Source organism: Phymastichus coffea, unplaced genomic scaffold (assembly GCF_024137745.1).
Source record: "Phymastichus coffea isolate CEN01 unplaced genomic scaffold, Cenicafe_Pcof_1.1 PCOF00003, whole genome shotgun sequence".
NCBI classification, from domain to species: Eukaryota; Metazoa; Arthropoda; class Insecta; order Hymenoptera; family Eulophidae; genus Phymastichus; species Phymastichus coffea.
In genome coordinates this window covers 4,662,345-4,677,294 of record NW_026706814.1, presented here as the reverse complement: position 1 = coordinate 4,677,294, position 14,950 = coordinate 4,662,345, and the positions used below count along the sequence as shown (strand labels likewise).

Here is a 14,950-nt window from a genome sequence, read left to right as displayed (position 1 = left end):
CATAGCAGCTAAATTGTGTCCGAAATACGCTGGCCCTTTTATTGTAAAGTCTCGTCTCGGCATGAATTCCTGTCAGTTACAGACTGAGAATGGAGTCGACATAGGTAAAGTCGCGGTTTGAGACATGAAACCCTGTTACGATGCTGAGCAATTTCCCTTAGGCGAGACACGTGACGCAGACGATGCTTCGGATAGGGAAGATTCAGAGCTTTCTCTCGATGGAAGCCTTCGAGCCGTATCTCTATCTATAAAGGGTGACTCGATAGTGGCGGATATCCCGGCGTCTGTGGACGCTGACCCGAAGGCGCAGCCAAGTTCGGGCCAGCTCCCTCAGATACCGATAGCTGTGGCTCCTCGGAAAAGGGGCCGACCACGCGGCTCCAAGAAAGCCGTACCGCTACTGGTCACAACTTCGCCTCGGCGTTTGCGTCCTAGGGGCAAGCTCGACGAATAATTCCCCAAATTCACTGCGTCCTCACACTATATAACGCCACTACAATACTACACCACGCTCATATATTCCGAGTCGGCCCTTGGCCCCTTGGCTGGCTTACTGCTTCGCTTCTGCTTGCCCTACTGCCCTCGCTTTTTCAAAGCATCTCCTATAATGTTCATTTATTATTACGGAATTCTTTGCAGAGGATGTTACCAGTCAAGAAGGTCGAGAAGGACGAAGAGGTCCAAGTGACCATCTCTCGTGGCCTGCTGGTTCGATTGGAGGAACTCGCCTTCCAACTGGCTAGGTCGCAGATGTCCCTGCCGCCGGAGCTCACGCCGGAGCTACCTACCATCGAAGAGCGGGCTCGGCGTTGGGCAGAAAGCTTTGCCACAAAGCGCAGGGAAGAGGAAGAGGAATGCAGGCGCGCCCGAATGGCTCTTCCGGCTCTTGACCAACAGGGCGAAAGGCAACGGCCCAGCCCTGTCCCCCGCCAGTCTCCGGTGCGCTTCGCCAACGTCCCGGACGAAGAGCCGAAGGAGGTCCGATCCCATGAGGACAGGTGGGCCGAAGTGGAGGCCGCGGCAAAATCGTGCCGCTCGGCGCGCATCGAGGCTCAAGAGAAGGAGCACCGGGCCTACACATCCGTGATTGCCTTCGCGGACCACCCGGATGCGAGAGTCCGAACCGTTGCTTCTTCCAGCTTCATTCGGAAAGTAAGGGACGAGCTGGAGCGCCAGACCTTCCTGGCCCAGGCGGCAGACCGCTGGAACGAGGACAAGGCGGTCCAAAAGGAGCACGAGCGCCTCCTGGCCCTTCAAGAGAAGAAGCGCCAAGAAATCCAGGAGCTCCAACACTAACTGGCGAGACTCAATGTCCAGGACGCGTGGGCATCGGCCGCGTCGCCTAGTGCCGCGGCTCCCGGTCCTTCAACGGCCCAGGCATCGGGTACTCCCCGCCAAGACCCGCGCCTGCTTAGCAACGAGGAACGTCGCGAAATTGCGAGACAGGCCCAAAGGCTTCCCGGCAGATTTTACCGAGGGAACGAGGGCCTAACACCGCAGTATTCGGCACTCCTCCATCGAGATGCCACGAGGCCCTGTGACAAATATGAAAGTCGAGAAGAGGGGCACTCGGTTCTGCTTTGTCTGCAATTTGACGGGGGTTTCCAGAACAGAGAACTGCCCCAACTTCCTCCTCCACTAGAAATTTGTGCGAGGGCTAGAGACGCGCTACGACTATGGCGACGAGTTCGGTGAACGCTACCGTCTCTGAGCCGTCGACATAGTCGTCTCTTCTACCCCAAGGCTACGCCACCAGAGGAGAAGAGAGAAGAAGACGGAAAAAAGACGAACTCTTACTATACTCGCGTCTCCTTCCGCCTTTTGGCCTGCGCGCCATACCTTGTTCACGCCGTTGCGCCGGTATCGGGCTTAGCCGTACCTCATTGTATGATTAGGCATTGACGCCCCTTTTGTTTATTGGCACGGCCCCGTCATCGTAGAGAGAGAGAGCGATGAGGAAAAGTCACTTATTTTTACATTATTTTATTATTTATTTGAATAAACTATTTATCCATCTATAACTTGTACCTTCATTACGAGAGAGACCTAAGGTTCGAGTTGGTACCGTGCTACCAACGTCTGGGGGTGGGGGATATAACGAGTTTGTCAACAACTCGTTATGTCTCCCTCTCTCCACATTAATTATATAACAATAATATATGTACATATTCATGTATCTACTTTTATATTATACTACTAGCAGCCGCAGTGGACGACAGCAGCTGAACTAAGGTAAGAGAGAGAACGCTAGGCAGAGAGAGAGACCGCGTAGGTTGGTAGGACTGGCGAGCCGCGGTGCCGCGAAAGATAGGTGCTGCTTGACAAGGGACGGGCAATTAGCTGACGCCTCTCGAATTGGTGACACGCGTGCGACTGCGTTAGAAATTCATAGCTTGGCTGTGCCATTGACGATTAGATTCGTTTCATCATTTTGCATCGCCTCGTGGCTAATTTGAGTGATAGATCGAGTGCTAAATTGAGTGCTACCGGTTGCGGCGTGTATCGGCGTTCGATAGACCAAACTTTTATTGTCGAGCCTCGTGGCTAATCTCGCCAACAGCGGCAGCTGATGTAAGTACTACTCGTTCTTTACGTCTCTCTCGCATTATCTGCTTTGCTTCTCTCTCTGCACCGTCCTGTACAAATACACGTAGAATATATATTTCTATTACACCTATCGCCTCTTTCACTCTGCGCCTTCTATCATTCCTCTCGTTTCCTACACCTTCGCGATTTCAGCTACGCGACCTACGACGCTCTCCGCGGGCCGTTGCCACCCGGCGGATCCATCGGCAGTCTGCGCTACTGGGTCGGTCGTGCAAATCCGTTGCGCGAGCCCGTTTCGTCATCTATTACGCATCTCTCGGTTATTAAATATTGTAGCGGACTAAATCCCCGTTACAATTTAGACTCAAATATTAAGAAAATTATGATACATAAGTATAAAGTTATAAAAGTGTAGGTGTCCGGTTTAGAGGATTAAGGAAATTTATTTTTATTAACTTGAGAGTTATAAGATATGTAGCAGAGTTCCCAGCACAGAGATTGAAAAAGCGAAATATAAGTATATAGGGTACAAGAATAGTAAGTTTTTGAGGTTCGAGGTTATAAAGAAGTAAGATTTCTGGCTCTAGAGATAAGTTGTTGAAATCAGGGATTATAGGATTTTAGGTTCCCAGGCTTAAAATATTAACCCGTTAACGTCCACAGGACACATTTTTTAAGTTTGAGTTTGAATTGTTACCTCGTAATGAATTCGAACTCAAATAACTTAAAACTAACCGTACCCTATGTTTTCGAGGGTGCTCTTTCGAATGGTGATGATCAGAAGTCGAAAAAAAGATTTCTAACCTCTAAAAAATAAAAATTAAAAAAAAAAACGTGATTTTTTTTTAAACTGATTTCTGGAGCCTATACATTTTTGTATCGGTCTAAAACCGGTTAGAAAGGTGTCCTCGATATCTGAACTAAATGTTAGGATGATGACATTTATTTGAATAATTTTTCATCTAAGCAAAATGGCGGCCGAAATAAAAAAATTTTGTTCTAAACTTGATAAATTTTTTTCTCAGAAAGTATAGGTGTTAGCAAAAAATTTATTAGAATAAAAATATCTTAAAATCGGCTAAGAAATACTCTTAAATTTTTTCAAAACGTTTTCAAACAATTTTTGATTTTTGAAAAATTCAAAAAAAATGAAATTTCAAAAAAGTTGAAAAAACATTTTGAAAAAATTCAAGAGCATTCCCTGATTAATTCTAAGATATTTTTGTTCTAATAAATTTTTAGTTAAACTGCATAGTTTTGAAGAAAAAATGTGTGAAATTGTAAAAAAACTTATTTGTATATTCAAAATAATGAGCAACAAATAAATAAAAAGGCCGAACCAACGGGATTTTCGGTTCTCTAATTGTTATGCCTGTTAGCCGGCGATGGTACATCACCGTTGTCCATCTCTTACCACGGGGAGGTCGACAATAGAAAGAGACATTTTCTTTTTTTTTGTTTTTTGCCTTGTTTTTTTACTTTTTTTTTTATTTTTTTTTGTTTCTCGCCTTATTCAAATTTTTTTTATACTTAAATGTTTTGGATAAAATCTGATAACTAGATTTAATTAAAACTTATAAAATTATTTATGAAAATCAAGGAAACATGTAGAACAAAAATATTTTTGGCAATCAACGCAAAATTGTTGTGTTCTTTTAGAACATTTTGTGAAGTTGAAACATTTCTTTTTTGCAATGACTTTTTCGTGTATGTGAGATTGTCGATTATTGGTTTCATTCAAGTATTTTGATGCTACAGCTAGTGCAATGTCTTTTATGGTTACAACTTTTTTACCACACACCAAATTCTTGAGTACGGCGACATTTGTAATTGATCCTTGAATAATTCTCATTAAAACTACCCAAGTCCACTTTTTCGACCTAATACACGGCAACAGACTGCTACAGTAATAATCATGTTGGTCTACTCCACCCATAAAATTGTTGTACAAATTGAAAGCATAAGGACAAGGTATTTCAACTTTACCATGTTCATCTTTCGAATATCGTTTTGCTGAAGACAATGGAGTAATGCCAGCAGCCGTCGAGAGCAATGAGACAATTTTAGAGTCCATGACTGATATGTAGTTGACACCACTATTTTTGTCATGTTTCACAAAATATGTTCCTCTCTTTGATTTATTATTAAGATCAATAGTGACTCAGCTTACTCTATTTGCTCTCACAGTACCTGTAGCTCGAAGACCAATTTTATGTAGATGAACGAAAAGATCTGGTGAATTGAAAAAGTTATCGAAATAAATGTGATAACGACTGATCTTTCTTGGTGACACAGTTGTTAGGAGCCTCTGGAGCATTTGTAGAACAACGCGGCTACCCAAAGCACAATTTCTTAAATTCTCTAACTGCTTCGAAGGGAGATGGTTTGATTCTTTCCCACAATATATATCAAAATCAAAAATAAATCCTTCTTTATTGCAAATAGCCCACAGTTTCAAACCAAAAAGTACAGGTTTACCTTTCATAAACTGCTTCAAGACTGTCCTACCATAAAATTTGATCATACATTCATCAAGTGATAAAGCTGTGGAAAAAATCGCAAATTGTTGGCAGTTTTTTCGAAAAATATCTAAAGGAACACGTATACGCCAAGCTCTATCATTTGCATTTTTATCTTCATTTTTTGATAGCTTTATTTCTGATTTTATTTTTTCAAATTTTTGATGACTCATGGCTAATTTTACTAATTCGCAGACTAGAAAAGGATTATTTGACCAGTAATCTCTCTGACTTTTTCTTGAATTAAAGATCGATAAAATAATAATTCCTAAAAATGTGTTCAAGTCTTGTAGAGTAAGATCACCACCATTGCATACTGTTGCTTCTACTATAAATGCCTTTAATTCATCAGAAAAAAATAATTCAAACGAATCAGTCAGAGAATAATCGAGGATCTTTTTACGATCAGATTCTGAAAGAAAAACTTCACTTATTAACTTTTCCCCATAAACTTTTTCGCCATCCAACCACTCATAAACATGGTTTGGTTCTAACTTCTTTTGATTTTCCGAGTAGCTATCAAGAACTTGATTGTATAAAGTAGTAGGTATAAGATTTTCAAGGAATGAGCATACATCAATGTGATCATTTTCATTTTCTGAATTTGAATCAGACTCAGAATCTTGAGAATCGTCTAAACTGGGAATCATAATGAGATCAAAATTCTCGTCATTTTCTTCGGTTTCAATATCATATTGTTGATCAGAATTTTTTGATCGTTTTTTGGGTGGCATTTTTCCGACTTCACAATAAAATAATTCTACTATTTTCTTATAAGAATATGTAATAATGCAATAAAAAATTATTATTTAAGTTATCTAAACAACTAAAAATTGTTTCCGAACTCAATGAAGAAATAAAAAAAATTTTTAGAGCTTTAGTAATCATCAAACTACTTAGTGTAAAGATAACATATTTTTACATTTTATACAAAGATTCTTTTATATATTTTCTGAAAGTAGTATAATATTATGTGAAGCTGACAATACGTTGACAGTTAATTATCAAAATAATAATTTAAAAAACTGATTTGAAATGCATGAAGATTAAATTGTATCCAACTATACAAATAAGAAGTGCTTTTTTACAAATTCACGTAATTTTTTCTTCAAAACTATGCAGTTTAACTAAAAATTTATTAGAACAAAAATATCTTAGAATTAATCAGGGAATGCTCTTGAATTTTTTCAAAATGTTTTTTCAACTTTTTTGAAATTTCATTTTTTTGAATTTTTCAAAAATCAAAAATTGTTTCAAAACGTTTTGAAAAAATTTAAGAGTATTTCTTAGCCGATTTTAAGATATTTTTATTCTTATAAATTTTTTGCTAACACCTATACTTTCTGAGAAAAAAATTTATCAAGTTTAGAACAAAATTTTTTTATTTCGGCCGCCATTTTGCTTAGATGAAAAATTATTCAAATAAATGTCATTATCCTAACATTTAGTTCAGATATCGAGGACACCTTTCTAACCGGTTTTAGACCGATACAAAAATGTATAGGCTCCAGAAAATCAGTTTAAAAAAAAATTTTTTTTTTCAAAATCACGTTTTTTATTTTAATTTTGATTTTTTAGAGGTTAGAAATCTTTTTTTCGACTTCTGATAATCACCATTCGAAAGAGCACCCTCGAAAACATAGGGTACGGTTAGTTTTAAGTTATTTGAGTTCGAATTCATTGCGAGGTAACAATTCAAACTCAAACTTAAAAAATGTGTCCTGTGGACGTTAACGGGTTAAGAGAAACGGGTGTCGGTTTAACGATTGATGAGAATTCGGAATCAAGCTTTTAAGAAAGAAGGAATGAGTGGCGATGGTTCGGAATTGATAGTTAAAGAAATTGAAGTGTAAAAGTCTATGGATGTCCAGAGAAATATGTTATAACAGTTCATTTTATAGACAGACCGTATTGTAAAGTTATAAAGAAGTTATTTAAACATCCGACTTTAATTAACAATATCTCAAAAAATGATATTTTTGATTTAAAAAAAGTATTTTAAAGAGCAATAGTGCTATTTTCAGGTATTTTGATCCATTTTTGAAAACAATTATTTGCGATATTATGCAACCTTAAAAATAAGAAAAAAACAGTGTTTTTTACATTTTTAAATTATAATATCGCAGAAATCTGACATGATAGTGTAATTCTTGGATCTGATTTGGATTTAAAGTATCGATAAACTTCCGAATATGTTGCTAGTATTCTGGTGATATAATCTTGTAAATTTCTGTAATTGGTTGGTAGTTTATCTGCACATTATTTACTATAGTATAATTTAACTAAATCTTAGAGATCACTTGAAAAATTAGTATTTTATTACTAAAACGATAGCGTTAAATATTACTCACAGCATAGCACATGCTTATATTTAAGTACTGCTAATTGCATTGTGTAATATATTTGATATTTCAAATTGTAAGCATTTTTATGTTCACACCAATCATAGATGCAATATAAATTACATTTTTATTATAGATTACTTTATTTTATTATAAATTACTTTATTTTATTATAAATTACTTTATTTTATTATAAATTACTTAATTTGATCATGCATATACTTTATTTTATTATATGCATGTAAAGTCAACAGTTTCCACCTTTCCAGTATTATCAACATGCGCGTTTGAAGGCTCTCATGAAAGTTTATCCTGATCTATCATGCGAATTGTCAGAAAGTCATATAAAATGCTTAAACTATCCGAGGCCTATAAGCGAGCCATCATCGCCATCATCATCACGGCATACTACTCCAGCTACATCTGTTCATGGTTCAGATGATGAAGAGGAATTTGATGAAGAGAAAGAGGTGAATATACATTACTTATTCCATTTGTTAAAAATACTAGTCCACATTTGATTGAAATACTTGTGAAATGCCATATAAGTTATGTAATTTATTCATATTTATATGAAAATACAAATTCGTGTCACTTTTATATTGAAATACATTACAAGGCTAAATTCAATTGTACACATGTGTACACACCATAGATTTTGAGTAGAGTGATGTTATTTGCTAAGAACAAAATATAATGTAATATTTTAGAGCAAAGGCCAACTACACTCACGAAAACAAAGCTACGCTACGAAAAACATTCTATGGGTTTATTTTTTTAGCTGAAAATAGAAAGCTTTGCACTAAAATTTCACGGATAACAAGTCCGTGAGAAACACATAAATTACAATCTACTAAAATATTATTATTTCATATTATTTATTTCCTAATAGATTACATAATCTACAAGAGTAGCAACGTCCAAAATATTGAAAAACATAGCCGAAGGCCACCTGTGAGTTCGTCCGTGTGTAGTGTTTCAACTAACCAATTGATCCATTTGACGACCATAGTTTTATATTTAATATAGTTGTAAATCATATGCAGTTTTTTTAATCATCGTTTACAGCATCATCGTTATGCATAGTCGAAAGTAGAATTATTTTTTAAAGTAGTCTTATTTTTTCTTTGGCACATGAGAGCTGTAACGTTGTGTTTCAGTCCACAGCAACGTACAAAGCGATAAATAAAATTACGAGGGTCGTTTGAAAAGTCCGTGCAAAGTCAGAGTGATGGGGCTACTAGTGCGTATCAAGGTTATTTTCAGTTACTGGCATATCTTGGAAGATCATACACCAAGTTTCAGTCAGATCGGCCAATTACTTTGCGTTTTACATTCGTTTCAATCAAAGAAATCGAATGGTTGTAAAAAAATGGACGAAAAAGAATTCCGTGTATTGATTAAACATTACATTTGAAAAGCAAAATGCCTCAGGAGATTAAACAGAAGCTTGATAAAAATTATGGTGATTGTGCACCTTCGATTAGAATGGCTTATAAGTGGTTTCAACATTTTTGGAGTGGCCATATGGGCACAAAAGACGCTGAACGTTCTGGAAGCCCTGTTGAGGTTACCACTTCAGAAATCATTGATAAAATCCATGATATGGTGATGGCTGACAGAAGAGTAAAGGTGCGTGAGATTGCTAATACTCTAGGCATCTCGAGCGAACGGATACATAATATTTTGCACCAACATTTGGATATGAAAAAGCTATCCGCTAGATGGGTGCCGCGATTGCTCACGATTGACCAAAAACGAGATCGTGTGAAGTGTTACAAGAATGGTTTGCAACTGTTCCAGCAAAATCCACAAGACTTTAAGCGTCGTTTCATCACTGTAGATGAAACATGGATACACAACTACACTCCTGAGAGCAAAGAATAGTCTAAACAATGGGTTACCAAGGGGGAATCTGCTCCAAAAAAGGCGAAGACAATTCCTTCGACCGGGAAGGTTATGGCGACTGTCTTTTGGAATTCGCAAGGAATAATCTTCATCGACTATCTGGAAAAGAGTAAAACCATTACAGGTGAATATTATTCATCGTTATTGGATCGTTTAAAAACCGAGTTGCTAGAGAAACGTCCATGATTGGCCCACAAAAAATTCCTCTTCCACCACGACAATGCGCCAGCTCACGCCTCAGCAGTTGTGGCCGCAAAACTGATGGAGATAGGGTTCCAACTTATTTCACATCCCCCCTATTCTCCAGACTTAGTTCCGTCGGACTACTATTTGTTCCCTAATATGAAAAAATGGCTCGCGGGGAAAAGATTTTATTCAAACGAGGAGGTGATTGTAGAAACGAATGCCTATTTTACAGACTTGGACACATCCTATTATTTGGAAGGGATTAACAAACTAAAGCAGTGTTGGATAAAGTGTACAAGCCTAAAAGGAGACTATGTTGAAAAATAAAAAAGATTTATTAAAAAAAATCAAGCAATTTTTATTTTTGCACGGACTTTTCAAACAACCCTCGTATTATAGAGCGCCAGACATTGATAACTATTAATTATAAAAATTCGAAAGTGTCGTGGAGCAATGTCTCTCCTTACTTAGACGACACTCTACACTAAATTATTTTCCAGGATAGGCAGCGGATTCCTATTCATAGAATAGCGGCTATAAACGCGCAGGCAGAATATGTTAATGACTGCGCGTGAAAATTAAGAAAAATATTTAGACGTTATTTATTATCAAAATTCAAAATATAAGATCTTAGCAGCAAAACGAATATAAACCCAATAATAAATTTAAAAGATACGTAGCACAATTATAAAGGAAATAGTTATAAAAGAAAAATTACAATAGAAAGTGATAATAAATCACACACGCAATTCGTAAGTTTCTTACAGCGTTCGGTTGCGGTCGGCAAACAAAACGGAAAAGTAACAATAAAAAGAAAAAAGGTAATTCGCTAATTTCAATGTATAGTCACGACAAGCAATAAAGCAGGAGCAAGTGACAATTGATGAATTCACGGACCAATCTTAAATTAATCGATGAATTAAAGATAAAGCCGTGGAGCGAACTCACAGCTAAGAGCGTAGCAATATAGTTAGTGTATATGTGTCGTTCACACTTTTCCGCTTTGAGGGTGGCGCAGCGTAATCAAACATTACCACCCCTCTCTCTGGGCGCCAATAGGTTGGCATAGCCCACTGTCTTTCACTCCTTCGCTTTCAAACATTATTGGAGATCCGGAGTCAAGTTTGCTGCGACATCCCTGACGCACACAGCGAGACGGAACCTTTTTAATCTAAGGTGGCGACCTCCTCGAAAGGAGTACTGATCTTTTCACGGTTCGACGCTCAAGGAGAGCGGAACTAAAGGCTTGACCATCGGTTTGGGCGCGACGGGACTCTAGTTGCCCCAACGTCTACTGCGTCGGAAGCACGCAGCATACAAATCTTACGAGATTTACTTGACCTGGTACCATTACCCCGCAGAGGCCAACCCAAGTTGGGATGTCAGAAGAGAGACTCAGCCAGGACAGCCAGAGGAAAATTCCTAAGACGATCAACCAACTAAGCCTCCCCTCCTGGGCTCGCGTTCAAAAAACATCCTACCCTGCGTACCTGTATTAAGGGATTTCTCCCACGACTCACAGGTCCATCGCTTCGACGTACCGAGGCACGTCTTCCCATTGCGTTTCGGTTATCCCCGCTCACGCTGGTGGGTATCCGTTATTCGAAAGGTTGTTGTTACCCCGTTTTGTCCCAAAGTCAGATCTCGCTTTCTAAAGAATGGTTTTTATGACTTGGCTGATACTGATATTTGCTCTTTCGATTTAGTTTTTGACTGTTATGTCAGGGCGGGGTCTCGTCTAGCCGACAAGGCGACTCCCCAGGCAGTTTTCAGTATTCTAGCCGGTCATGCCACGCATTCGGTTCAAAACTCCGTCGTTGGGCTGAATGGGGTAATTCGCGTTCAAGTATTCGAGCTTCAGAATTTAGTTCTGAAGTTGATGTTCAAAAATTATCGTTCAAAAATTTCAAGCTTTATAAGCTTGTCTGGGTTCAAAAATTAGGTTATTGTGAGAGTTTTTGTCCTTTGGTTAGGGACCTTGTAAGAGGCGGCGTCTTTCTACCATAGTTCGTGACTATTTTTCTGCGCTTTCTCTTTGTTATAGGTGCTCCCTCTCTGGGCTCTATGACTTTTCTAGCAAAGTCTTCAAAGACTTTGTAGATTTTCCTGCTGGATACTAGGGCCGTTTCCGGGCAAGGCCATGTATGACCCTCCTCTTCGACGGCCTCTATCAATGGCTTCCTTAGTTCCCTTATATCTTCGCAGTTAAAGAGAATATGACTTTCGCTTTCTATTTCTCCACAGCTACACAGTTGGTCTTCGCATAATCCTCTCTTGTGGAGGTATGACTTAAAAGCGCCATGTCCAGTCATAAACTGGACTGTGTAGTGATTGGGATTTAGCCACCTCTTCTTTAATCTGTCCTTGATTACTAGGAAGTAGCAGTACGTTCTCCTGCTATTTGTGGCTGACTGCCATCTCTCCTGCTATACCCTTTCGATTTAATCGTTGATGAGTTGTATGGCTTTCGAGATTTTTAGTCTGTCCGATCGAAGTTCCTCCGATTTAATTCGGATGCCGTGCATTTTAATCGATTGCCCTTTCCTGACGCAGTACTTTGCAACTCTCGCGTCAAGCTCTAGAGCTATTGGTCGGGAGGCTGCAAGCACCTGCGCCGCTTCATGAGAGATCGATTTGTAGGCTTTGAGTGTCTTGCAAAGAACGGATCGCTGCAATCTTTCTAACGCAAATTGCTGTTCGATGTTGGTCCTTTGCCATCCAGCCCGCAGCGGCATATATAATTTTCGATAGTAGAAAGCCATTATATATCTTTTTCATGGAGTTGAATTTTAGGCCCCAGTTCGCTTTTGCAACTTTACTGAGCTCGAAATAGGTGTTATTATAGTCTTGAACCACGTTTCTAATATGTTCTTCCAATTGGAAGCCCTTCGAGATCGTGATTCCTAGGTACTTGACTGTTTTGTGCGTTCTAATGTTGTCTTTCCCAATTTTGACTGTAGGGTTCCTATTCTCGCTTAGTTGGCCTTTTAGCTATATTAGTGCTGACTTTTCTACTGCTAATTTCATTTTGTCAGACTTGCACCAGTCGGTCATTATATTAATGATTTCTTGGGCTTGTCTTTCAAAATCAATGCGTGTCTCTGCGTAGGCTAGTACTTCGTATCCTGCGTCTCTGATTGCCCGGAGTGGTTTGTCAAAGATGACGTTCCAACCTACCGGTCCAAATACTGAACCCTGAGGGCATCCCTTCGTTACTGTTTTCAGTGTTTCTTCAAAGTGAGCATATATGCCCACTTCTCGGTCACTGAAGTAACTCTGGAGGAGCTTGTAGATGTTCCTCGGGCAATTTCTTTCTTTCAATTGGGAGAGCAGGCTTGGCCACCATAAGACATCGAATGCTCCTGAGATGTCCAGTGGAATAGCGGCTACGTACTTTGTCGACGGATCAGATTCTGCTTCTTCTACTATTTCATATAGTCTTCTGATGGTATCCTCTGTGGATCTGTTTGCCTTACTGTTGGATATTCTTTGAATCACAAGCCTCTCGAGTGTCTTCCCAGCTATGGAGAGTAGACATACGGGTCTATATGATTTAATCTCGTTCTCGGGTTTTTCAACCCCTTTGAGCAACGTGATTAGCATTCCACTTTTCTATCTTCTGGGGAACACTCCGCATTTTAAGCAGGCGTTGAAAAGTCGCGTCAGTTCCTGGTGTAATGGTTTTGCGTTAACAAGCATTTCTGACTCTATTTTATCTTTGCCTGGTGATTTCTCTGCCTTGTTCGCTTTAAGGGCCATTTCAACTTCCCTTATTAGGAAAGGCGTTGCGTCGCCGGTTACTGGAACCTCCCGCATGTCTCTGCGAATCTTTGTATGTACAACGTTTTCGCAGCTTGGGTCGTCATCAGGCATTAGTCCTTCTAGTAGAGCCATGCTTATTTCCTTCCAGTCTTTTGTGACTGAACCATTACGGTTAACCGTGCACATCGCTTTTGAGATTATGACTTTTTTGGATGCTCGTTTGTATGGGTACGCCCAAGCATTCTTTTCGCTTTCAATGGTGCAGAAATCTCGCCAGCTGTTGTTTTTGGCTCTTTTAATAGCCCTTGCATAGTCAGAATTCATTTGTCTCAATTTTCCAAGTAATCTCTGGAGGGCTTTCCTTTGTTTTCTATTCGGTCCTTCCTTGTCTTTCAGAGCGACGATTTTTCGTTGTCCTTGTATCGCCCGCTTCTTACTTCGCAAGTCAGGATTCCACCAGGGTTGAGAGTGCGTTCTTCTCATTTTTGATGGAATAGAGTCCTTTGCTACCCTTATTAGAACCTCTTCGAATTTAGAAACATATGTTTCAATGTCTTCAGAGGTTCTTAAAGGGAGTTTAGCTAGGTTCTCTTTCTCGAATTTACAAAGTCTCCCGAATTTCTCCCAATCAGCTTTTCTCATATTGAACCTTGGTTCTAATGTTTCTCCGGTTCGTATGAGTCTGGCTGGTTGTGAGGCAAAATCCAGTTCGATCACTATGGGTCTGTGGTTACTGGTGGTCCATTCTTTCACCGCCCAGTTAGCCAAGAGGTTTGACAGATTTGACGTGTGTAAAGTTACATCGATATCCGTCTCGCCGCTCGTGCTACGGCATGTTGGAAGTTGGCCCCTCCTATTGGCCACTATTAGCCCGTATTGGTCTATGAATTCTTCTATGGCTGTTCCATTCTTGTCCTGTGTGTTAGACCAGATCTTTGACTTGGCATTTGCGTCCATTCCAACTAAGACTCTTTTGCCTTTCAATTGCTTCAGAGTCTCAGCTAGTTTGTCAAGATAGGTCTTCCTGCTGTGGCTAAACTGGCAGTAGATGCTTATGAAATAAATTTCGCCAAAGGCTCCGACCACCTGTGCGCAAACACAGTGGGAGTCACACAGGTTAGAAATCTTGGTAGCAGTGACTTTGTGCGGATTGTAGAGTATCGCAGCTTGAATCGTTTCGCCTTTTTCGGCTCCGTGAATGGCTGCGACACTGCCCATACCTGAAATCGCGTTATTCCAGTGATATGGTTCTTGCACCAGTGCCACCTGTATGTCAAGATTTCTGTCTGTCATGATTTCACCCAGCTCATCGTTGGCTACTTGCCTTTTGTTGAGGTTCAATTGTATGATCCTCAGTTTCGGGCCCAGTTCAGGGTTTTGTTATGAGTTCAATTTAAACCTCTTAACTGGTGGGCAATCGTCTTTGCTTTCGTCAAGATTGTTTGGTTGCGAAGGAAACTGAGTTGACGCCGGAGTATTGGAGCAGTGCTCTGGTTTCTCAACGGTCGCCTCCTGCTTACGTTTCCTCGCCTTATTATACCTAGAATGGTTGACCATATCGCTTTCAAGGTACAACGTAATGTCTAGTTATATATTTCCTCCTTTGGAATCGCTGCTGGCAATTCTGGAGGGTGGCTTTCAATTTTAGTTCTGACGTTAACGTGCGCGTTCAATTAAGCGAGTGGC

The 14,950-nt window shown here is 39.7% G+C and overlaps 1 protein-coding gene across 1 annotated transcript in view; it reads left to right on the top strand.

The window, feature by feature from the left end:
• LOC131664775 (glycogen [starch] synthase) overlaps positions 1–14,950 on the top strand; it is a 1,096,132-nt gene that overhangs the window by 1,047,053 nt on the left and 34,129 nt on the right. The window contains exon 11 of the mRNA XM_058936134.1: positions 7,678–7,878. Within this exon, the coding sequence (XP_058792117.1) occupies positions 7,678–7,878 (201 nt within the window). The remainder of the gene's footprint in view (positions 1–7,677; positions 7,879–14,950) is intronic.